At 32.0% G+C, this 25,511-nt stretch overlaps 1 protein-coding gene across 1 annotated transcript; it reads right to left on the bottom strand.

Moving 5' to 3' along the window:
* Nucleotides 1-20: 20 nt before the first annotated feature.
* Nucleotides 21-23,632, bottom strand: LOC129233220 (N-acetylglucosaminyl-phosphatidylinositol de-N-acetylase-like). Its single transcript, XM_054867277.1, has 7 exons — nucleotides 23,307-23,632; nucleotides 20,137-20,236; nucleotides 19,122-19,212; nucleotides 16,445-16,512; nucleotides 651-682; nucleotides 276-406; nucleotides 21-185 (listed from the first exon to the last, which is right to left on the bottom strand). The coding sequence occupies exons 1-7, from the start codon at nucleotides 23,521-23,523 to the stop codon at nucleotides 57-59; spliced, it is 768 nt and encodes a 255-aa protein (XP_054723252.1). The 5' UTR covers nucleotides 23,524-23,632; the 3' UTR covers nucleotides 21-56.
* Between the last annotated feature and the right edge of the window lie 1,879 nt (nucleotides 23,633-25,511).

Below are 25,511 nucleotides of genomic sequence, written 5' to 3'. Positions count from 1 at the left end.
GTTTTTTATTTATCAATTGACTTACATATTGTGCGTTGTAAAATGTTTTGTAAAATTTATTGATTTTTACATTTCTCCTCACTAAAATTAAAATGTATGTACTGGTTAATATAAACATAGCAGGAAAATATTATGTACAATTTTCTAAACCATACATATTGGGACTTATGAGCTCTCATACATTCCTGAAAAAAAAGAATTTTAATTGTTAACCATTTTGTGTTGGTTATTTAATTTTCGAAGCAATATTTAGTTAACAGAGAATTCACACTTACTTGTATTATTTTTGTTTCTGATCGATTTGAAATAAAATAACACTTTTCGTGGAGAACACTTAAAGGCACAGATAAAAAGGACAGATATTTCTGAATTAATGATACTGTTTTTAACTCCAAAACTTCACAATCTGAAGAGAAAAAAAAATCTTGTAAATTCTTTTGCATAAGACTTTTAAGAAATCCTTAGAAAACTGACATTGACAGAAAAAAAAAACATAAAATACTGAAAAATATAAATAACTGAACAACTATTTTAAGATTGCATGTCAAAAGTAAAAGAATTGACAGAAAGCAAAGAAAGTTAGTATAATAGATAGATTGAGTGAAAAATAATAAAGTGATCAGTTTCTCTATATGAATATTATACTATACCTAAAGGTAATAATCTTTCTGAGTTTAAAAAACTGCAAGAAAAAAAAGAATTGTCCATCAAGTGATTCATAAGTTTAACAAGAAAGTTATATACAACATGAATTTAATAAGAAATGCATGCATTTTACTCAATGTATAATAATGAATTACTTTTAGCGATTCTTAAACAAAAAATATAGAAAAATAATATTTAATTAAAAAACTGCCAACCCCAACTGCCTCATCTCGTATGAAAATAAACTTTGCGGGCCAGAGCACATATCGTTGCCTCAGAGCAACAGTAGGACATCTTACTGTTATTTCTGGGATTAGATGTCCTACTATTGCTCTGAGGTAGTAGGGGAAGCTGCTGTATCCATGGAAAAAATTTACTTATTAATTTTTGCTGGTCTCTGGGAATGGATAATCAATTGGAAAAAAATTTCTGGCAGAATCTACAACTTATCAACTGATTTGGCTATTTTTGTCAGGTGAAAATCTCAAAGCTTTCAACTTCAAAAAAATTTCTTAAAAACCATCTTTTTTGTCTGTGGGTACAACACCCCGTGGACAAGTGCCTTTGTACCCATGGACATATAAAAATATAATATATAAATAGGTCTGAGGAACTCAATTATACTAAATACATTTTCATAAGCCTTTTTATATTGAAATACTACAAACATCCAACAGAAATTAAACTTTGAAAAATAATTGAAGGTGTTTTCCCTTTTTTTAATTTTCCTTAATTTTTAACATCAGTGAACTCTTTAAAAAAGTTATTACTCTTAAGAGAGGTAACTATGTTATGAATAATTAATGTTTTTAAACAAAAAATAACTAGATTCATGATAGTATGGCTCTCTATGTACCTACATAATAACTTCAATTTATAAGCAAATTGAAACCTTTAACCAAAATTAACCCATTACAAAAAACGCAGTTTAGATTAAACCAACAAAAATCGAGAAAAGTAGACTTCAAATGAAAACAGGTGAAATTGACAGTCTGTAGATCCTACAACAGATGGTGGTTACTTCAACACTATATCTTCAAGCCCAACTTCAAATTCATCATAATTGTTGAAAGCAAATTTCAAACGTTGATGACAAGGCACCATTTTAAGGTGCTTCACATTGTAAGAAGACTCAAGTGTGACCAAGGAGACTAAAAATTGCCGTCCGTGGGTACACATGGTTATGTATCCTTGGGTACAAATGTACGCCATTTCGGTTTTTCAAGCCAGTCACATCGAAAGGACCACAGTTTTACAACATTGAAAATCAGAAACAAAACCTTCTAAATATAGGGAATCATGATATCTACAACAAAAATGAATAATACAATCCACGACGGACAAAAAAAAAATTGCTCATGTTTTTTTACTTAGATCCTACTAAAACTGAAAAAAAGTGATATAATTTTAAATGTTCGTTTGATGGCGTTGAAACTTCCTGGGATACTGGAGAGGGTTGTGACCATAGACTAATAATAAGAGTAGACCGAGCTATGGCAACCCTTTTGCTGCTCATAAACCAAACCACGTGACTGGTGGATATCCTAGCAACAGCGGGCGTTGATCGTAGCAGACGATTTCTTTAATATCATGGAATTCAAAGAAATCATATTTTCCCAGCGCTAGGTGAATTTCTTCTTTCCAAAAAAAAAAAAAAAAAAAAAAGGTTCATTCCTGCTGTGCGTTTCTTTGCACAGAGAAATTTAAAAAAGGAGGAGCAGTAACATTTCACAGGTAAGCAGTATTATTAATACTACATTTTACTTAAATTTCTAGTACTTTTTTTTATTTGTGCCGTATGTTTCGCTAAGGAATTTGTAACTATTTTTATTAAATATTAAGTTCTATCAGTCAAATACATAAGAATACGTTTTTATACACTATTTTGCTGGCTTCATGAAGTATTTTTTCTCTGAGAAGTAAAATGCAGTTTGAAAATGTTTTTAAGTGTTAGCACTGAGCAAATTAGTTTTAATGTTAGCTACATTTCTTTTTTTTTTTCGCCAATTTGAAAGATGACACTTTTTTCCTTTTTATCCTGAAAACAACCTTGGTATTTCATATTCTCTTCTATGTAAACAATTATCTTTGAATAATTCGCATTCATTTTTATGTTAAAATTGTAAAATTTCCGAGATTGTCAAATTTGGTGCCTATTAGTAAAGCACTCCATTCTTGATGCACATTCGTTAATAATGCTTTGACGTTGTTTGGAAAATTTCAAATAGTATCAAACTCGTTTTGAGAGTACAACTTAATTCTATCATATTGAGTTAAGAAAGTAAAGTGGGAAAATAATTCAATGCTTATTTTACTACAGTGACGGATTTCTAAGTAGGTTATACTGTAAATACGATTCAGAAACGTCCCTGGAAAATAATGTGCAGCTGATGTGCCCAATTTCTGCCAGTAACATACCTTGTAAAAACCAAGAAAGTTTTCCACAAAAAAAAAAAAAAACCAGTAACTTTCCTGAAATTATCCTTGAATCTTTCTGAAGCTTATGCAGATCTCACCGGTTAAAGCCAGTTTAGAGCCTTCAAGGGAAATTCGGTAGGTTTAATACAATTCATTATAACCTTCCACAGTTACTAAGAAAGTTTTAGTAGTCTCAATGGAGCCACGACCAAAACGCTAAGGCAGAGTTGCAAGTAGTAACTAGGCATCTACCTCGCCTGCAAGTCTTGTCTTGCAAAGCTACAGCTATCCAGAGACTTATTCACTCTCATTGGAAACTTGTGAACCTGGATTGGCCTTAACCGAATTAAAGACGACACACTTAATAAATACACTCAGTTAATCTTTAAACTGGTAACTAGAAGTATTTTTCACACCACTTAGGAGCCTGCGTTCGTGCAACTTGAAGCAATTTAGGAAACTTTTTTGTAAAAATGCTTGATTTTGCGGGGAAATTGGTGAAATACTGCAACAATCCACGGAAATAATCAGTAACGTTTCGGAATTTTTTTAGTGTTACTATGGGAACTTGGGGGACTTTGTGACCTCAACATATTTAGCGTAAATCATTAAAGAAAGCATATATTAAATGCTATTAAGAATAAGCTAAAAAAAAAAGTTAAATCAAGTAAACATTATTGCTGAACATATCTCTTTCTGATTATATACTTTCTATCACACACACTTTTCATTCATATAGAGGGTTTTTTTTTTCTTTTTGCTTTTGATATGATGTCGAACTATTTAAACTTACTATGTGTGCAGAAAAAATATATAAATAATTTATTATTCTTTAAAGCTTTCCCAAAGATGCTGAAAGGAGAAAACTGTGGGAAACCCAGCTGAAACGGGAAAATTTCAAGCCCTCAGAGTACTTGAGAATTTGTTCAAAGCACTTCGAGCCGGACTGCTTCGACACAGAGAAATTTGGTGGAACGTGGCTCAAACCTGATGCTGTTCCCACAATATTTGACTTTCCAACTTATTTACAAAAAAACTGTTCTACCAGACAATCTCCAAAACGTGGAATGGATCGTGAAACTGGTACTTTTTTCTACAAATTCAAATATGAAAATATATAAAAAAAGTAATAACAAAAACCTTGTTGAAAATTTCCTTTAAAATATTTTATTTTTCATTTCTTTCTAGTATCGGCAGAACCATCATCTGACGGGAGTCAATGCCTTAAAAGAAAATTTTATTTGGGCGATTTTGAAGAGGCAGATCTAGCATCACCGACTAAAGCAAAGAAAATTTTGTGTCTTGCGCAGAACATAGCTGTTGAGTATCGAAAAAAGTCATAAAATTGCAAAGAAATACAAGGCAACTAAAGAAAAAAGTAAATTCTTTAAGGGAAGTTTTGCTGGAAATTAAGCAGAAGAAATTGATTTCTGATAAAGCTTCAGAAATACTGGAGGTTAGTTTTATAACTTTTGCATAACAGTGGCAAAGTACTGTCATTTTTAAGAAATTTTTATTTTTAGTTCAATTAATTTAGTGAAAAATAATCTATTTTGTATTACATCAGCGATTAACATTTAAGTTATAATTATTTAGGATATATTGTATATTTTTAATTAAACATCTTACATATCTGCCAACTGAACTGGTTTTACCGGGAGATTCCCGGATTTTGAGCATTTCGACTGATCGTTATGTAAGGAACTCGCATTTGATTATATTTCCAAGGATAGTAAAAAAAAAACCATATTTTTTCCTAAATCACAATGAGCTGATGCATATTTGTTCTAAAGAAACAATGAATTAAGGGCAATTCCATTCGGAGGAACGGGATAGTTTTCTGTATATACTAAAAATACAAATAAATTAAGCTAGAAATTTTATTTTTGATAGTAACAGTAAGGATTTGTCATAAGAATTCCGCAGAACATTTAACGTGTCTTTTTGAAATAAAATAATTGATAAATAAGCAATAAAACGTCCGTGACGGAACAGGATTCGGATGGGTCCCGTTCCATTACGGGCATTTTATTGCATGTTGTTCAAATATTTTTTTCAAAGTGACTAACTTTTTATATTCTACATAGCTCTTATGACAAATCTTTACTACTCATATAAAAAATAAAATTTCTAGCTTGTATTATTTATATTTATGAAACAAAATCTTGTGACAAAACTACTTCAAATGTTCCGTTTCGTCACATGGAACGGCCCTTGAAGAAACTGAAGCACGAAGATGTAAAGTCTTACTATTTGAATTATTGGGATTATTTATGAGTTTAGTTTTTTGTTTCCCTTCGTGTTAACTTTTATGATAAAAGCGCCAACGTATGAAGTTGACAATGGCCTAACATGTCATAAAACATCAAGCCAATGTTTGTATAATAGCTGAGTTGCAAATGAATTAATTTTTAAAATGTTTTCAAGAACAATGATTATTTGAAGTACTAAATAACTTTTGAATGCATGAATGTTCATATTGATTTTTTTTTTTCCAGCTATCATTGCCGAGTTCTACAAAACACCTTTTGCAAAGAGTCAAGAGTAACCGTTCAAAGGAGAGATATCATCAGGAATTACGGGCCTTTGCATTAACTTTACATTTTTACTCAGCGAAGGCTTACAGTTACGTAAGGAAAATGTTTAATTGTAACCTTCCTCATCCAACAACTTTGAGGAAGTGGTACAGATGCGTCGATGGAGCCCCAGGTTTTACAAATGAAGCTTTCAGAGCAATTGCTTTAAAAGTGGAAGAAGCAAAATTAAGAAAAAAAATGCATTATGCGCTCTCATTTTTGACGAAATGGCCATTAGAAGACACGTTGAATGGGATGGAGATAAGTTTTCTGGTTTCATAGATATGGGGGTTGAAATAAATGATGATAATTTGCCCTACGCTACGGAGGCATTAGTTTTCATGGCAAATGCATTAAATGGCAGTTGGAAGATTCCCATTGGCTATTTTTTAACTAATGGACTAACTGCAAATGAAAAAGCAAATTTAGTTAAAGAGTCCATTCGAAGACTCCATGAAATAGGCACAACCGTAATGTCACTGACATTTGATGGTCTGAGATGCAACATAAGTACAGTAAACCACCTGGGTGCTAGCATTGATCCAAATTCAATTAAATCCGCATTTCCCCACCCCGTTACAAAAAACAATGTTTATGTATTTTTAGATCCATCTCATATGCTTAAATTAGTGCGAAATACACTAGCAAGCCATGGTTCAATTTATGATGGGGATAATAATATTGTTAATTGGGGATATATCAAAGAACTCCATAAATATTAAGGGGAACATGGTCTTCATGCAACAAATAAGTTGACCAACCGTCACATTGAATGGCAAAAGGAAAAAATGAAGGTAAAATTAGCAGCTCAAGTCTTTAGTACAAGTGTTGCTAATGCCCTAGAATATGTGTCAACTGACTTGAAACTACCACAGTTTCAAGGATGCGATGCAACAGTAAAATTTTTACTTATATTTAATGATGTGTTTGATATATTAAATTCAAAAAATCTTTTGAGCAAAGGCCTAAAATCCCCAATGAAGCCCCAAAATAGGAATATATTTTTAAATGCCATTAACAGAATTGAAAATTATATAAAAAATTTGAAAGTATCAAAAAATGGAGAATCAATTCTATCCAGCAAATGGAAAACAGGATTCATAGGATTTTTAATTTGTTTAAACAGCTTAAGAGAAATCTATAACACATTGTGTGAAGGGAGCAGCCCCCCATTAAATTTTCTTATGACCTATAAATTTTCCCAAGACCACCTGGAAATGTTTTTTAGCGCAATAAGAAGCAAAGAGGGATTCAATAATAACCCAACAGCTAAGCAATTCAAAGCAGCATATGTTCGACTATTATGTCATCATCACATTATAACATCAGATAATGCAAATTGCATGATGCTGGATGATACAAGTATTTTAAATGTTTCTTCTGCAAAGAACTATTATGTAAATCAAATAAATTTTAATCAAGAAGAAGAAATAACTGACATCAAGATTATTTCACAAATCTTCGAAGATCATTCCTGCATAGGAAACCCGTTAAAGTTAAATCAATTTATAACTGATGTAATTACATACATAGCAGGATTTGTTGCCAGAAAATTAAATAAGAAAATACGCTGTGACGTTTGTCTAGAAGCCATAAATGCCAGAAATGTTTGTGCTGGAAGTCTCTTGCAGAGAAAAAATAGAGGGGGCTTAGTTTCTCCATCTACTGATACAATTAAAATTTGTAAAAAAAGCAGAAAGAACATTCCGAAGTGCCCAAGCTGCAGGGAGGTTAAAAAGAAAATCTGTTATGCAATTCCTAATTGTTAAAGCTATGCAAGAGCTTGATACGGACACCTTTCCAATTCTTCAAGGCCATATATTAGAAGGATCAGCATTGGACAATCACAAGATTTCGCTTATAAAAGCAATTTTGTTTGAATTCTTTCGTGTTAGACTACACCATGTTGGACAACTAATGACACAAAATTTGCAAATTAGTAAAATTCGAAGCCTTAACACAAAAGCTATATTGTTTAAGGGGCAGTAGAGCAGTATAAAATTTGGGTTCGGGATATAAGTAAAATGTTTCATCACAATGTATGTTCTTAATTTATTATAAGAATTTATTTGACTAGTATTAACTGTATTATTACAGTACACTAATTAGTTCCCAAATTACCTTACAACTAAATAATTCCTTGTATATTTTCTGTAAGAACATCTATGTTTCAAAATTCATAATTTTTACTTTACATGCGAGTATGTGTATGTTTGATCTATCTACTTATTCATAAGTAGATATTTAACATATTGAGACCTTGCATGCACTGAATTGCTTTCACGCACACACAAATATGTATGTGTTTATTGATGATGCTGACCAGTGCCGGCAAATCGAATTCAAATATGTGAAAACTTTAATACTTTCATCATTTGCAATTTCAGTTACGTTATATTGCTTGTCTTCTCCATTGTACTGCCATCAATGAATTATTCGTTACATTTTTTCTATAAGATTATCTTCATAGAGCAGTCTTTTTTAATGTAAATGTATTTTAAATAAAGCATTAAGCTGTACTATTGTACCTAAGAAGAATGTACATTCTGAAATACGTAAAACTTTCAAGTTTGTTATTTTCTATAATCGTTACATCTTTGTCTCATTTGGATATTACATTTTGTACAACGATTTAAATCTTCTATACATTTGTCCTGTTAGAAGTGTTTATTTACTGAATTCATTTCCGATGAAACTACAGCCAGTTGATCGTCTACGCACAGAGTAATTTGTTCGTGGTAGTTTTGAGAAGTTACTGTTTTTATATTTGTCATCATAAAATACAATTTAACTTGTATTTATTTGTTATATTTTCTCCATATTGTTATTAGTTTTCAAATAAAATACTTTAGTTTTTAGAGTTTTTTTTGAGTATTTTACCGTGTAAAATTTACTTTAAGCTTATATTGGTAGTATATATTCTATAATACACTAGCTGCATTCCCCGGCGTTGTACGGTCTACCTCAAAAACTAAACTTGTGTCATATGACGCATGTTCAGCAATCAGGTTTAAATTATCATAAAAAAAAAAAACACGTATAAACCCCCCTTTAACCCGTAGGAAAAAGCAATTTCATGACTCAAAACTTAAATCTTTTTATTTTTTTGAGTTTTTAAAAACTTTCAAAAATTAAGTCAATGTCATTAAAAGGCATACGTATTCCGTTTCATCTATTTTCCGGTACCCCCTCCCCCCTCCTGCTATGGGGCAAAAACCTCTTAGGGAGGTTCTTCTGGAGAGGGGGAAGGCGAAAAAACCCTTTGTGAATTCTTGAGCATCAAAGGACTCTATGTCAAATTTGGCAAAACCTGCTCATAAGGTCTGCAATTTTTGCTAATTTAGTGTTACTACGTTTTTGTCTATAAAGGGGTGCCCTTGGAGGTATTGGTGCATCTGAACCACTAAAATCATGTTTAGGTATTTTTTTTTATCATTCTAGAAAGGGGGGATCATATCAATTAGGGGAATGGGCACCCCTAGTTAATGTATTATCCCGAATTTATTTTTTTAATACCAATTCAATACCGCTATTAAGTAAACTTCATTTATTTTTAAGTTGTATTTTAAATAATTCGCACAAATTTGTTTTTATAAATTATGTACGCGCTTAAAACAAATTACAAGCTTTAGAACATTTCACTTCGACTAAACTAATTATTTATAAGTAGAATAAAGTAATTTAAAACCTTTTACTAAACTACAGATTAATGTAAAAATAATAGAGCATTTAAAAAAAGTTATTATTCAATCTGCTCAATGGAGATCAAAGAAAAAAGAGGCTCTAATAATAACCTATCCTGCTAAAAAACCGTGAAAAAAACCAACTGTAAATATAAACCTCGTCGCATATAATTTTTTTTACACTTTTCTACACGACTATCGTTCAGAATATTCATTTTAAGTGAATAACTAATTTTCATTAAAATGATCAGTTTCAAATGAAATAAATGTAATTGAAAACTGTCATCTAAAACTATGCCCAAATAAATCATGACTGAAAGAAAAAATGTTCAATCTCTTCAATCGGGAAAAAAAATCCGTCTTAAAATAAATACAGGCATCGCAGCGTTCCTATATTCCTATATTTCTGAAAAAGTTCCTATAATTCCTATAATTCCTATATTTTCAGTTTCCGCTTCCTATTTTTTTTTTTTTTTCCTTTTCCCCCGACTTTTAGCTACAGCCTTTTCCGCGAGCCCCGCGCAGGCGCCATTTTATCTTTCCTTCCGTGTTTCTTCCCGAGCGGAGCGCGAAACTTTCGACTGCGCAGTTCAATTCTGCGCACATTCAGCTCTTGCGCAAGTCCCGAGTCTTCGTTAAACTTGTGCGATCGTGATGAGCGCATGCGCTGTGTAGATTTTGACGACATCGTTCTAGGAAGGACTCGCCGGCTAACTACCGTTTCAAGTCTCCACACGCGCCATTTTTCTTTTCTTTTTTTTTTAACGGAACTTCGTGGAGTAAGCTCAATTTCGATTGTTATGGTTTCGATTGTGCGGAATGTAGGTTCGTGTGTTAACTAAACGTTCGTTGCAATAATAATGCCTCCGAAGAGACCGCACAACCAAGTTTGTTTACGAAAAAGAATACGCAAAGCTGTTCCCGATTTTAAAGGAATCGAGGAAGTCAAAAAAACATGCATACTTTGGGGTCAATCCAGACCCAAATTGGGTACGCTTTGCGGCCCCTTCACAGAATTCCGCATCGTAAAAGCGGCCCCATTCCCAAATTTCTACATCTCAAAAGCAGCTCATTCACAAAATTTCACATCATAAAATAAATATACGAAACAAGAAACAGGGTCAAACAGGAACGATCATTTTTTGTTCAACCGGAAAGCAAACCGTACCTCCGGACCAGTGAAACTTAGTCGCCATATTTGGTCATTCTCGCGATGGAGTCAGACAAGATGCTTAAGTGTCTAAGTTTATAAGAACAAAGCACAATTGGATATTTATTTACTGCAAACTAATGAAAATAACGCAAAATGTGCTGCAAATCTTTTTTTTTTAATTATTATTTTAATGTTTTCTAGAGAAATGAAAAACTTAATATTTAAAATTTCATCTTATCCTCATTGCTTTGGTCCCTAATGTGCCTAAAACTATAGCATTTCCACTAAATTGTTGTTTTATGAGGATTTTTTTTTAATTTTTTTATATACTAGTAGTTAAAATCTGGATCGGTATAGTCGCCATTTTTGGTCATTCCCTAGATGGAAGTAGACAAGACTTTTAAGTGTCTAAGTTTTCAAAAACGGAATTGGAAGTTAATTGCTATGAAAACTATTGAAAATACTGCTAAATGTGCCAGAATTTCTTTTACTTTTATGGATAACAATTGTTTTCTTGAAAAATCCAAATTTTTATCTTTAAAATTTTACCTTCAGAATATTATTTTATCTTCATCGCTTTAGACCTAAATGTGCTGAAAAATGACTATTTCATTTGAATTGCAATTTTTAATTACTTACAATTACTTTTATGCATCAAATTCAAAAATCTATTACCGTAAATTTTTCGCGTAGTCGCCATGTTTGGTCATTCTCAAGATCGAAGTATACAAGACTATTAAATGCCTAAATTTCCATAAACAGAATTTTAGATGCTTATCTCAAAGCAAACTATTGAAACTAACATAGTGGTGTCATAAATCATGTTTTTTTTCTTTTAATTAATTAGTTTTTTGAAAAGTGAAATTTTATTTGCTCAATTGCATTTGATCCTCATTGTTTTGGAGATTTTGCTGTGAACTTAAAAAAAATTTTTAATCTAAAATGCAGTTTCTTGCCGACTTCTCATTTATTTATTTTGAAATAATTCAAAAACCTATTGAAACTTACATTTTCCAAAAAGCATGTTTTTTGTAAACAAGTGCAAGGTTCTATTTATTTTTTTTTCTGAAAGTAGTAAAAATTGACTCCCCCCCCCCCTTTCTTTCACTTTTTGTACTTAAAAACTTGGTGACAGTGGTGGCTACTAAGATTTTTAGGTCTGGTTTATTTTATACCAAGGTGGAATTAGTCACTAATATTTCAGCTGGAAGTGCTTGAAAAAAAAAGTTCATTCTTTTATTTACTTGAAAACATTGAAAAAGCTTTAAAACTTCGAAAAAGTTTCTTAGTGCTTAAATTCTTTCAAAAATCATTTGATTGTGCTTAAAACTTTTAAGAAAGTATTTTACTAGTGCAATTTTTTGAATATGCGTTCTATTTGAAACATCGCGAAAAATTGCTTCTGTGTTTGGGATTTCAATCCTTTTGCATCTTGTAAATATTTTGATTTTTTTTTTTCCCAATTGGATGCTATTTTGACATATGATACCTCAGGTTAGTTTATTTTTTAATTTATTTCGATGTCTAAAACAGGAATTATTTTGGAAACCATAACAACATTGAACTTACCCGGATTTTGAGGATTTTTTTTTTTTTTTTTGAAATTTCAATGCTTTTTGCCTCCTGCTAATATTTAAATATTTTGGCGAATCGAATGTTATTTTCGCATATGCTACCTCAGATTAGCATATTTTATGTTTATTTTTAGTAAAAAATTAATAAATTTATTTTATGGAAAACATGCCAACATTGAACTTACTCAGAATTTACAGAAAATTGCTTCTCATGTTTGAAATTTCAAATCTTTTTGCATCTTGCAAATATTTAAACATTTTGGCTAATCAGATGTAATTTTCATATATATGCTACCTTAGATTAGCATATTTTATGTTTAATTTTAGTAAAAAATAAATGAATTTATTTTATGAGAAACATGCCAAAATTGAACTTAAGTCACAAAAATTCGCTTCCCTTGTTTGAGGTTTCAACCCTTCAGCATCTTGTAAATATTTTCTTTTTGCAGTTAAAAATTATTTTGACACATGCTACATCAGATTAGCTTGTTTTATACTATTTTTTTAATAACTAAAAAACTAATTACTTTTATTTTGTTTAATTACATATATACTTATTTAATTTTGCAATTTTAATTTTTATTTATCATTAGCTAATTCTTGGTTATTACAGATTTTTTGAAAAAATTTTAAATTTAATGCACTGAGCACCTAACATTTATCTTAAAGTTTGTATTTTAAAGATAAAGTTGAGCTATACAATTTTGTAAAGCTGAATTTATAAGAACATCATTTTCTTTATGTCTGTTAAAATAATTAAGGTACATAACAGGGGTAATTGTGTTTTGATTTTTCACTGGAAATCCAGTAGTGTTTGTTATGCTTTCACCTACCTACTTCCAATTTTCCCTCTTTACCTCAAATGTTCAAAATTACTACTTTTGTTGGGTTGTGGACACTTAGAAGAGCTTACCAGAATAGGCTGTAATCAGTAAAGGGGTAGATAGCTTAAGGAGGGTCATTGATCTTCATTGGGGTTCAATAAATTGACTAGCCTAGCTGCCTGTTGCTGGTTATCAACAGGCACTGGGCCTGGTATTTATCTGTATAATATTTTGACTTCATAAATTATTTTAACATAAGAAATAAATTGTATGTATATCAAAAGTAATTGTTGTACACATGTATATTTAAGTAAAAGGCGTCTTAGTTTTAAAAAGTATCCCCCCTCCGGATTAGCTCTTTGAAACTTGCAGGTTATTTTTTTATGAAATTGCAATCATACCTGAATAATATCCCTTCTTTAAATTTAAATTCTAATTTCAACAATAATTCATAAAAAAAACTTTTTGTCATTATGTATGTCAACTTCTTGTGAATCTTTTCAGTTAGGAAATATGGCTCTGTGAATCTGAACTTGTACATTTATTGACTATTACAAGTTTTCAGTAAAAGCAGGCTCAAAATTACATTCAGAATATTTATCACTTCTTAAGCAGCTTTTGCGAATTTTGAGGTACGGAGACTGGATTGGAGACTTTCATTAAATGTTTTCTTTCTGACTAATTTTTAAAGTTACTTGAGGACAGTTGAAATGCTTTAACTCCTGAACAACTTATACATGCATACGAATAATTGATTTATACTTTGAATACTTATAAATAATTAACGGACGTATTGTACTTTTGAACTTAATAGTACCACCGGAAATTACCTTCTGGGTGGTTTTTTTTATCCTAACCGCCCTTATATGTGTATAAACCACTATCAATGTTGGAAACAATCTCCTGTCTAGCTGTTCCATTGAATTTAGGTGTATTGGTTTCTTCCCAGAAAAGTTAAAAGCATTCCTAAAAGGTGTTTTTTTTTTTTTTTTTTTAATTTTTGACTTGCAGATTTTATAAATTATACTTCTTTGAATGTGAAGATTGCAAAATTAAACCTCATGGGAACTGCTCCTCTTTATGACCGAGCTTTTCAGACATTTGCAGAAAACCCTTCGACACAGTAGATCTTTTTCTTATCAAAGGTCTCTTGTTGTAGAAAAGGATATTTTGTTTTCCTTTTTTTATATTATTACCTATTTATATGTTTGCATTAAGGGAAACCTGCATGCAATATTTTTAGAAGTGCTTGAATTTTTTTTCTCCCTTAAGGGTATGTGAACCCTGTGACCAAATACTTCTAAATCAAATATATATTTTTCTGGGTGCCCTTGAAAGTCATGGGAAATCGTGGATTTCAACTATGATCGAATTTGGTGTTGAAAAGTCAGGATTTTCAGAAAAAAAATGCTCAAAAAGTATCATATCAGAGATTTTTCTGAGAAAAAGAATCGTATACGTTTAAATTTTAACTTACAAATCATCAAGTAATTTTAATTTTTACCTAAAAATTTTTTTTCCGGAAAAGAAAAGGAAATTCACAATAATTTCTTTTTCACAAAAATAAAGAAAATTCAGAAATATTTTGTTTTTTCACAAAATGGGGACTCAAAAAATAAAACCTGGATTGACCCCTGATATTACTGTGTGACATGTAACTTTGATTTCAGCATAGCACATGGAAAGATAAATTGCATGTTTTAACAACTTATAAAACTTTAAGTTCGGCTTTTACTGCATCGTCAAGTGATAACATAATTAAAACAGAACTTTTATTCACAAATTTCATTCTGGAGCGCAGCTTTCCCATGGCAGTATCGGATCATGCAAAATTTTCATTAAAAATATGTTCCCGGGCTTGTAGGTAGCAAAGAAAGTACGGTTGTGCTCGGACGGAAACAACTGCTATCATAAACTGCTTAGCAGGGAACACTGCTCAAGAGCTGTCACAAGATTTACAACATAGTAAATAAGTATTTGAATTCTTTTCTTGAATGAGAGTAGGAATCCTAGAATAGTCATGTACAAAATGCAATGCAAAAATTTAATTGCGCAAAAGGCTCTAACTTCAATGTAACATGTGTTTTGCTTGTGAAAATATGTTTTAAAATTCCAAACTTGATTATGTGAAGGTTCTTAATTTGGATTCAAATAAACTGATTTTATAATAAAGGCATTTGAAAGTAGAAGGCATTTGTAGTAGTCTTTTTGTTAAAACTTAATTCATTGCACATTTTAAGTATTGTTACTGTTGCTGCTGTTTTCAAAAGAAACCATTCATTTATGTTTTTTTTTTAAATTATTTTGAACTTGTAAAACTAGAAAGAATATTCAGTAAGAAACTTATGTATAGAGTGATTATCGACACCACAACAGACAGTCAAGAATGAGATTAGTAATACAATTATTTTAAGAAAGATTTGTGTATACCTTCGAAAAATGTCGTCTAATTTTTTTATTTTTAAAGAACGCCTTAATATGTTATTTAGTACAAATTAAAGTTTTACGCCCTTTTTCTTTTTGTAAAATTGATTTTGTGTGTATTTTTAGACATATTTATGCGTATGTATTGCACTTATGTCAGGTAGGAGTGTTATTACATGTTTTTAATCGAATAGTAATGTTGCATTTTGAAAAAAAAAATGTCGTACTGGCTAGCCTTGTTATAAAAATTCCTGTATATCCTTTTTTTTTCAAAATGTTCCTATATTATTTCGAAAAATCCCTATATTGTTTTCAGAAAACTCCTATATTTTCCATCGAATTCCTATATTTTTTCCTAAAATTCCTATATTTTCCTATATTTTTGTTGGCAAATGTCACTTCTATCCCTGTAAATATTGAGTGCCAAACTATAGATAATTCTGCCATTTAGCAACCATGCTGCCAAAGTCTTCGCCAAGCCCTTCCACTAGTCACGTGATACATCTATGAACCAATTTTCTTCATCAGGAAGAATGAGAAAGCTCAGTCTACTCTTATTATTAGTCTATGGTTGTGACACACACGTTGAACCCCAATTAGAATCTGTCTTGACCATACACGGAATTTCCCAACCAACGTCCGTAGGTACAACCGTCCATTTGTACAGCACAGCTTCCCCTACTATTTTTTTTAATGTGCAAGTAGGTTTTCACTATCACAGTTGTGAAATAACTATAATTAGTTAGGTAGTTTAGTTATTACCACACAAACTGAGTTAAAATAACATTTAAAAAATAAATTTTTTGATAACAATAATCTCCTAATAACATTAGCCACGAACGCATTAAGTAGAGTCTGTTTACTTTTATTATACATCACAGCTATGTATCACCTAAGAACGAACTACTTCAAGGTTTTGCTTATCAGTTTTTTTATAACTTCAAAGAATGATTTAGTTTAGAAATTACTTTGGTTGTATTAATGCAACATAACATAATTGACTAATTAATACATTGCATAATTAATAAGAATTAAATACAAGGGTAATTAATGAGATGTATTGAGCAACAAAGCCATTTTAAAATATAATGAATCAATATAGAAATGAATAGTTTCAAGAAAAATAATGAAGTGTTTAATGAATTACCTTAGACCTTTATTCAGAGCAACATGATTTAAATGTCCACTGACTCCTTTTTCATCAAATGTTACAATCTACAGTAAGAAAGGTCTATTTAAAAACTTATTCTGTAAATGATTACTGGTTTGGTCACATTTTCAATCAAACAAGACATTTCTCAGCTTGTCAGATTATATCATAACAATTTCAATAAATAATTAGATGCACTGTGGTATCCAAACTTCAATGTGGTAGCATCATCTGTGTGATATACTACCTTTTCTTAAAAACCAAATTTTATTTGAAACCTATGGTTAAAATAATTTAAAATTACTTGGGAAGTGTTGATGTACACAAATTTAATTCTTGCTAACGTCAGAGTGTCATCAAATCATAAGACATAAGATATCGACATTACACCTCCAAAAACTATTCCCAACTAAGGAAAAACATTATTGGTTAGAATTTTCTTAACTTGAAATATAGTTCCAATTTTAGTTTCATAGTGCTTAATGTAATGCAGTGGTTCTCAACCTTTTCACTACTAAAAACGTGTTGGTACCCTTCTGAATCCAAAGCGGACCACATACAATAGAAATATCATTTTCACAACAATTACAGTTGGCTCTCTGTTTAACGACACTCTAGTTAACGACTTTCTCTATTTAACGATGGGTTTTCACAGTCCCAGATGGTCCACTATAGTGTTAAAGCATTCTATTTAAGGACACTTTCTACTTAAGAACAATTTTTTGTGGTCCCTTGAAAGTCGTTAAACAGAGAGCCAACTGTATATTAAGTGAAATGAGATGAATCCAAAAGTTTTCTTTGAAAAATTTAATTACAACTGTAAAAAAGATACTATGGGCTCCCATATTCAAAATTTTAAGGGGGGGGGGGCTCAGATATTTTCCCCATAAACACTGATTTCATTACAAATTAGACAAGTTTGTCATCTATATATATAAAAATGAATGTTTGTCTGTATGTCATCCATGAACTCAAAAACTACCCGGCAGATTTGACTGAAACTTTCACCGTTTGTTATTTTTGGTACTGGGAATGTTTATAGACCAGTTCGAAAAAAATCTGATCGATAGTTCCTTTTTGATTCGAATTTAAGTCACAATCCATTGGATAAATACGAATAAAATTATCGGCTGCAGAAATTAATTCGCGTGAAAGATCTCATTGATAAGAAGTTAGCTGTTGTCATTTTTCTTGAGTTTGATTCTTTCTTTATTGTTTTATGGCTTTTCATGCAACGGGGGGATTTAAAACTTTTTCTATTTGATATTTTTAGCGATTGATTGATTTTGCAAACTGCGTGAGTGCAAAATTTGAGTATAGTCACGGCTTCACTTGATGCCTGGACCAATTATTATGAAAATTGCTATATATATGTATTTTTCCATGGAGAAGGTGTATAATATGCTCATTGAAGCCACTCGCCACCAAGTGGCACTGCAGAGTAGCAACTTCTGCCCCGTTCAACCGATTGTCATGAAAATCAGTATAATGATGTATTTTTTTGTTGGCGTAGAAACGCGCGTCGGATACAGCTAGTTTTTGATAAATTATTCATCAATGGCTGGAGAAGAAATGATTTTACATTTTTGCAAAAAAAATAGTACTAAAAGCAAGAAAGTTCTAATTTCTAGGGGGGGGGCTTGAGCCCCCCTTACCCCCCTATATGGGCACCCTTGAATGATACTGATTAATTTTCACAAGCTGTTTGCAGACCACAGGTTGAAAATCACTGATGTAATGAAATTTATAATATTTTGGCATGATATTTCACAGCAGGATTAAGTCACAGAATCAACATACACATAATGGGTTTTCAAGACCAATATGAATCATAAAATTCATCTGAATCAACAAAAAAGTGAAAAATGGGATCTAAGACACACAATGGGTTTTGGGGGCTCAACAATGATGAAGTGTTTACTAAAATTAATTGGAGTTTGCAGGTTTTTTTTCTTTTGCAAAAGAGTACAATGCAAATGCTTTGCAAGGGTTGGTTGCTTGACCCTTCCAAGTCTTGAAACACCTTCTGACACTATTTCAAATGAAATAAGTAAGAAAAAAGATGCAAGCTATTTTAGTTTACAAATTACATAATCTTATTAGTATTATTACTGTTTTTTTAATTAGAAATATTTTGACTGTGATTGACCTACAATGATCCAGTTTGCAGTCTAGAGACATAACATAACACACGAGGTTTTTTTTTTTTGCTTGTGTGTGTGTGTGTTAATGGATTAAGATCCAAAACTAGATGGTGCCTCCCCCCCCCCCTATTTAGTGCACCTTGAGAGTTTTTTGTTTATGTCAAAGCAAAAACAACTTGTGAAAATGTTGTAAGAACATACACTATACATGTGTTACCTCAAAAAGCACATGCAGTGGTTTAAAAATAAAGGAGGAATATTTCTTAAAATGTTGCACATTATTCAAGTATACACTTGAATCTCTGTTTAACGACTCTCTATTTAGCAACATTCTCTATTTAAAGACAACTTTTCACGGTCCCGAATGCTCTACTAGTTTTAGAAACATTTAAGGATACATTCTACTTAAGGACGATTTTTTGCAGTCCCTTGAAAGTCGTTAAATAGAGAGCCAACTGTATATTAATTAAAACTCTCTAACATTTTTGAGTACATTTCAAATAGTTATCAAGGCATAAAAAATAACTTACAATGTTCACAGAGAGTTGTATAACATATTTTAAAATGATTTGGGCAACTTTCCTTGGACTCCAAGCAGAATTCGGATTGTCAGGTAATTTGCTGTAATTAAATATTTCAATAATATTTCTAAAAAAAAAATCTTAAGGGCTCTAGAAATGATGTCATACGTTGAGGGGGTTCATGAAATTGTGACAAAGTGGAGAGAGAGAAAGTAAGAGCAAGGTGTGACATCACACATTTATTGTAAGAATATGTTTATGAAAAATAGTGTGACAAAGGGTGGAGGGAGTAAGGTGAAGTGTGAGTTTGTGAGAAAGGCGGAGGAGGGTCAAAGTATTGAAAAAAATTGTGACATCATTTATGGACAGCCCTGAATTTCAAAAATAAAAACATAAAATTTACTTAATTTCAGTTTTTACACATAAAGAATTAAACAATTTCCACACAATACAGTTTTGCAGAACATATAGCATTTAAAACAATTTTATAAAAAATAGCTTTCAATGATTTTAGATATTAATTTATTTAGGGAATATGTAGATGAACATTGGAATATTATGATGAACATTATGAATAATTAAATGAAACCTTTTTTTTTTTTTAGAAAATTAGATATCTTTTTCTATTGTATTCAGTGTTTTACCAAACCAAAAAATACAGCTCACAACTTATACACGGTAGATTATGCAAACATAGGGTTTTTAGTTTCAATAATTACCTATTTAAAATGTTTACCTTTGATCAAAAAGTTAAAAACATAAAAAAATCACTATTTGCAAACAAAGCACAAAATCTTGAATTTAAATTTAATCAGACAAAAATGTTTTTTTTCTTTTTGCTGTTCATGCTACTGAATTATCTTTGAACATTAATAGAAGTATGTTCTGGTTATTTTTTAAATCAGAGCTTAAAGAGACACAACAAATTTGCAATTGAACACAATCACAATGATATATACCTTAGAAAATAAATTAGACAGTTTTTGAAGTTAAATAAGTGTTACGAACCAAAATGGATACAAACCTATGTTCAATTATTACAACATTTCCTGCTGGAATTCCAAGTAACTTACAACTTTCTCTCAGCTCTTTTTTTCTTTCTTTACTTTTGTTATAAAAACCACCTAAAACAAGTTGTTATCAAAATCAACATTTAGTCTAAAATAAAATAGAAATCAAGATCTCTTTAAAAGTGAATGCAAAGTTGTGGATTTAAAAGTTAATAAACAAAAAACTAAAAGTTCAGAAAACACCATAAAATACCTTTTCTTCTGGTTCATAAAACCAAATTGATTTGATTTTTATTGACACTTAATAAGTTTTAAAAAGTTAACACTTAAGAGGTTCTAAAAAGTTGATGTAAATTTCATTAAGGTTCACACTGAAAGGTTTTGTTTTTGTGATTGCAATTTATTTAAAGGCTTTGTTTCTGTGGTTACGATTTATTGCAATACTAGTTCTTGTTCTGAATCAACATCAATAATTTATTCCCTAATTTCTTAGATGAAAGCAGTCTTCTTGAGGTTAAAATTTCTGTTAACCCGCAAGGGGGTGTTTTTTTACAACCCACATAACTTTATTGCTCCAAATGTACAAGTTCCCGTATTTTAAAATGGATCAAACCCGGTGTAGCTGGTTGAAAGGTACCTTGCTAACGGGAGGTATGTTTAATATGAGTTATTCTTGAAGCGGTTTCCCGGAATTCCTTATATGTAGTGTAAAGCACCCCTTGCATATTTTGGCAAGGCTGCAAAGGCAAATGGCATTTGCAAAGGCTGTTGGATAAAGTTTCCACAGATGATGAATCTATAAATAAATCTACTGAGGAGACTAACAATAATGATAAATCATAGTCACCATAATTCTGATATCGAAACTGAAGATTTAGCTGATGATGACAAAGTTCTTGACATAAAAATGAATTTTTTTCACCGGAAAAGATGGTCAAACAAAAGGTATGAAAACAAATTTTGTTCTAACATAAGAACACCAGAAAAGAACATTATTTAGAAATTTTTGGGAAATACAAATCATGCAAGGAATATTTCAACACATTCAAAATCGTGAAATTATTTGGCAAAGACATTCTGGATTTTGTAATCTACTAATACTTACATTCAAAATATTAGATGTAATTTTACTCGATCTCTGCTGCATATTCTACAGCAGGGATTTCAAATAGATTACCACTGGTGGAATTTTTGTCTCTCCTAAATGTAGCTACAATCAACTTAAGAAATTTGTTGCTATCAATCAAAGATCCTCAAATAAAATTTAAAAAGAGGACACCATTCACTAAAGACTTGGAAATCCAGCTTGTCAAGAACCAAATGGATAAGAGAGCAATGTCAGGCATCAAACATAAAGAAAATTTTAGAAGTAATTTTTCAAGTTCAGAGCCAGTTCCAAAAAAAAAAAAAAAAGTTGTCATAAAAATGTTACCTTGCTGCTGAAGTGCTGCTGTGATAGTAAGAAGAATAAACAAAAACTTTTTGTTTGAAATGCTTAAAAAATTTTGCGACAAACATTCTCATGGAATGTGTGCCGATTACATCAATTAATTTAAGTAATTATGTGTAATAAATATAAAATTTTGACATTGATTTGGCAAAAATGACTCATTAAATAGGTTGCTTTGCACAGTTTAAAATAATAATTTTGTTTAGCATAAGAATGTAAAACAAAATCAGTGGAAAGGTATTTTTGCCATGTAAATTATTGAAAAATCTCCACTGGGGTGCAGGACACCCCCTTGCCTTGCGTGCTCTCCTGTTTGTCCGAGTAATGTGCGTTTTCGCGGGTTAAGGACTCCTTTTTGTGATTCTGATATTTTCTTTACTCTGAACCATTTTTATTTACCATTATTCTGAGTTAATAATAACAAAATTGAGTTGTTTAATTTCTCGTTACCATGTTATATTTTTCTGCAGAAACTATTTTAATTAGAGACGCACCGAGTAGCACTTTGGCCGAGTACCAAGTACTCAGCCTTTCACTACTCGGCGAAGTACCGTACCGAGTTCCAATTATGTTTTAAGAAGAACCACCGACACACACGTGACGAATTTCGAACTTATTGGAATAGTATTATAGACCTCCATATCCATATAATAGTTTTTAAAACAAAATTCCTGCTGAAATTTAATTACGCATTATGTAAAAGATTTTGTTTGTGTCAAAACTTTTATAAAAATGTTAATTTTTAAAATTAAAAATAAACAAATAAATAATAAGTATGATTAATCAAGTTGGAATTAAAACAAATTATATCAATCTATTTTAGTTCTAGTCAGGGGTGTGCACAGAAATTTTGGGGCCCGTCATAAATGACTTTTCCGGGGCCCCCTCCATATTGTTTACTCTATATTTCATGCCTAGTTAAAAAAATATTGGGCCCCCTACAGGCTCGGGCCAACAGGTGTCGTCGTCCCCCCTGTTCATGCCCCTGGTTCTAGTCCGCCAAACATAATAATATAAAAATTTCATATTTCTTACACTGCTCCATTTTTAATAAATAAGTTTTATTAACTTTGCGGACATTGAAAGGATTTACTCCATTGAAGCATAACAAACTTCATTTTTCTCGAAATTTAAATTTGACTTGTAAATTTGAATTTTAAATGATTGCAGTATATTATATGGTTGACTCCTTTATATTCCATTTTTTACAACTACTCGGTATTGGCCGAGTATCTGATCAAAATTTGACTGAGTACTGAGTACTCAGCAAATTGGCCGAGTACCAAGTAGTTACCGAGTACTCGGTATGTCTCTAATTTTAATGAAAGTTTAAAAACTTTCTAAAATTCCAATACCACACACTTGACTCGGATGACTTTCAAATTACAATACCATCCATCCTTTTATCCTACTTTATCACTTTAGTGTACATATGCTTCCCTTCCCTCTGTTAGTACAAAGATTTTTGGTTCCACATTTGTTAGTTTGTTGGCATTTTTTATCAGAATCTTCATGCATGTAGATGCAGTTAAATTGGAACCAATCATCTAAAGAAAAGTCAACCTAGCAAGGGAACTTTGCTTGCATGCACCCGTAAATGCAAAAAAAAAAAAAAAAGAGAGAGAGAGAGAGAGAGAGAAGCATACCATTTGTAAAGTAATTTATAATTCGCTAAAAAAAAACGAGTGGATGTTGCATTAAAAATATACTTAAATTAATGTAGAAAATAATCACCTGCAGAAAGACAAAGAAGGTAGACCTCGCATTCATCTCGCAAAAGATTTAAAATTGTAGGACCGAAGAACATGCATTCATCATCAGGATGCGCTATTATAATCAAAACTATACCTTTCCCTTTTCTGTAGTTGCATGGTTTTAAAAATGCAATAAAGCAGTAAAATATGTAAGTAAACAAAACCAAAATGAGTATAAATACGAAAATAATGAACATTAAGATAGAAATACTGAAAAAAGCAAAATGCCTATTCTTTTTAGTATAAAATATCAAATTGTTTTGAATTTTAGTTATTTCTGACAGGAAATACGGCTCAATGTTTATGTTTTGCAAAGTACGTCTAATTACCCGACGAAAACACATCCGTGATTGGAGGCGAGTGTGCCTTTTAACTCCAAAGCAAACTCGCAAGGACGTTGCTACTACTCCTCGAAAATAAGCAGCTATGATTGGCTAACGTATTCTACTCCAGTAGGGACTACTTATTGGCAAAATAATCGCTCATTTTGGCGAAAAACTTCTAATTCTACAGGAAATAAATTACATGACGAATTATACAGTTGAGTAATATTGTCGGTTGCCATTTTTTTCTTGCGTAAAGAGAAATACGCTCGGAATCAATATTACAAAAGCTTTGAGGCTTTGTCGTAAGCGAAAGCATTTTAAATGTTTCCTTTTTGATTACCTATTCTTTAAGAAATGCTGATGTGTATGAGAATTTCGTGGGATCCTCATTGCGATGAGGACTTTCCTTGAATTTGTTTATTTCCTTTTTTTGTGGGGGGGGGGGGAATGTACTAGTACTAGTTCTCATGGGTTTTCGAACTAGTATTATAGAGTAGAGTCCCTAGATTTTTAGAGGGCGTAAGGGGTTAAGAGCTATGCATTGGAAAGAAGATCTCTTAATACTCTAATGGAGACTTTTGGGGAATGTTTTTCTTTTTATAATATAGCTTGAGTTCTTGAGTATTAAATGTCACCATTCACAGGGATGCCCACCTAGGGGGAGGATCATGGCATTTTTAGGGGGTGCTTTTAGGGGTTTTTTTCATTCGGGGGGGACTCTTGCTCGGGTGTTTTTTGCGATTTTGAGGAGTTGCGCCCTTGCCCATCGGGGATGAGCACCCCTGTCATTCAAATGAAGATTTTCAGGGACTACTGTCCTTAATTTGATGCGTTGCTTGAACAGGACCGTTGACGTTATTTAGGAAGAAATATACGCGGAGAGAGAGAGTTCATGGTACACAGGCTGCTTTAACTAGGTTTTTTAAGGGGCTAGTTTTAAGTGATATGTTTATCCTCATTTTAGAGGGACTCTTTTTACGGAGGGGGGGGGGGGACTCCGGCCATAGATGCCCATATGGGTGGCAAGTGAGGGCTCAAGCCCTCCCCCCTTAGAAATCACAGAGGTGTCCCCTAAGGGCAAGGGCGCACCCCCTCTCAATATTGCGCTCCTCCCCCCCCCCCCAAATGAGAAAAATACGCCTCCTTATAAATATTTTAATGGCGCAGTCTGCGCCATGACCCCCCCCCCCCCCAGGTGAGCACCCTCGGAAATCAGAACTTCCTTGGTTTTAGTACTTTTTAAATGTATTAACATTTCTCTAGCTACTAATGAATAAGTTATTAGAAATGTCAAATGTTTAATAACTCTAATCTGTACAGAAATCGGTTTCCACGGGGAAAATATATCCTGCTACACCATGGAGAAAATATCTGGGCCCGCTCTTCACAAAATGTTGCATATGAGTGCCCATTTTCCGGGATCACAATGATATATCAATATACTCTGGTGTTAAATGGAGTTAGGACATCGCTCATGAGAAAGATTAGGCACTCTTGATACTATTAAACTGTTTCTTCATTCCAAGATTGTAACTTTTGGGGATTAGGAGGTGTCGACGCCCCTCCCCCCCCCCCCCGTCATAAAAAAATTTTTGGACTAATGTCAACTACAGTGAAACCTCTGAATAGCGGACAGTTAAGGGACCAGAAGTTTTGTCCGTTATTGGGAGGTGTCCGCTATTAGGAGGGATTACTTAATTTTCCTTTTTCAAAATGGGCTGTTGTTCCCTTTGTAGAACACAATCGAAACAATTGCGAAAGGCGTAATACATTTTACGTCAAGTGTAATTAATCTGTTTTTCTTTACTAATAATAAAGCTGAATGTCTCTCGGTCTGGATGTCCAGAGGATGTCTTGAT

The sequence above is a fragment of the Uloborus diversus genome, unplaced genomic scaffold (assembly GCF_026930045.1).
Source record: "Uloborus diversus isolate 005 unplaced genomic scaffold, Udiv.v.3.1 scaffold_257, whole genome shotgun sequence".
In the NCBI taxonomy this organism is placed as follows: Eukaryota; Metazoa; Arthropoda; class Arachnida; order Araneae; family Uloboridae; genus Uloborus; species Uloborus diversus.
The sequence above is the reverse complement of the archived record's forward strand: the minus strand, read 5'-3'. Positions and strand labels throughout refer to the sequence as shown.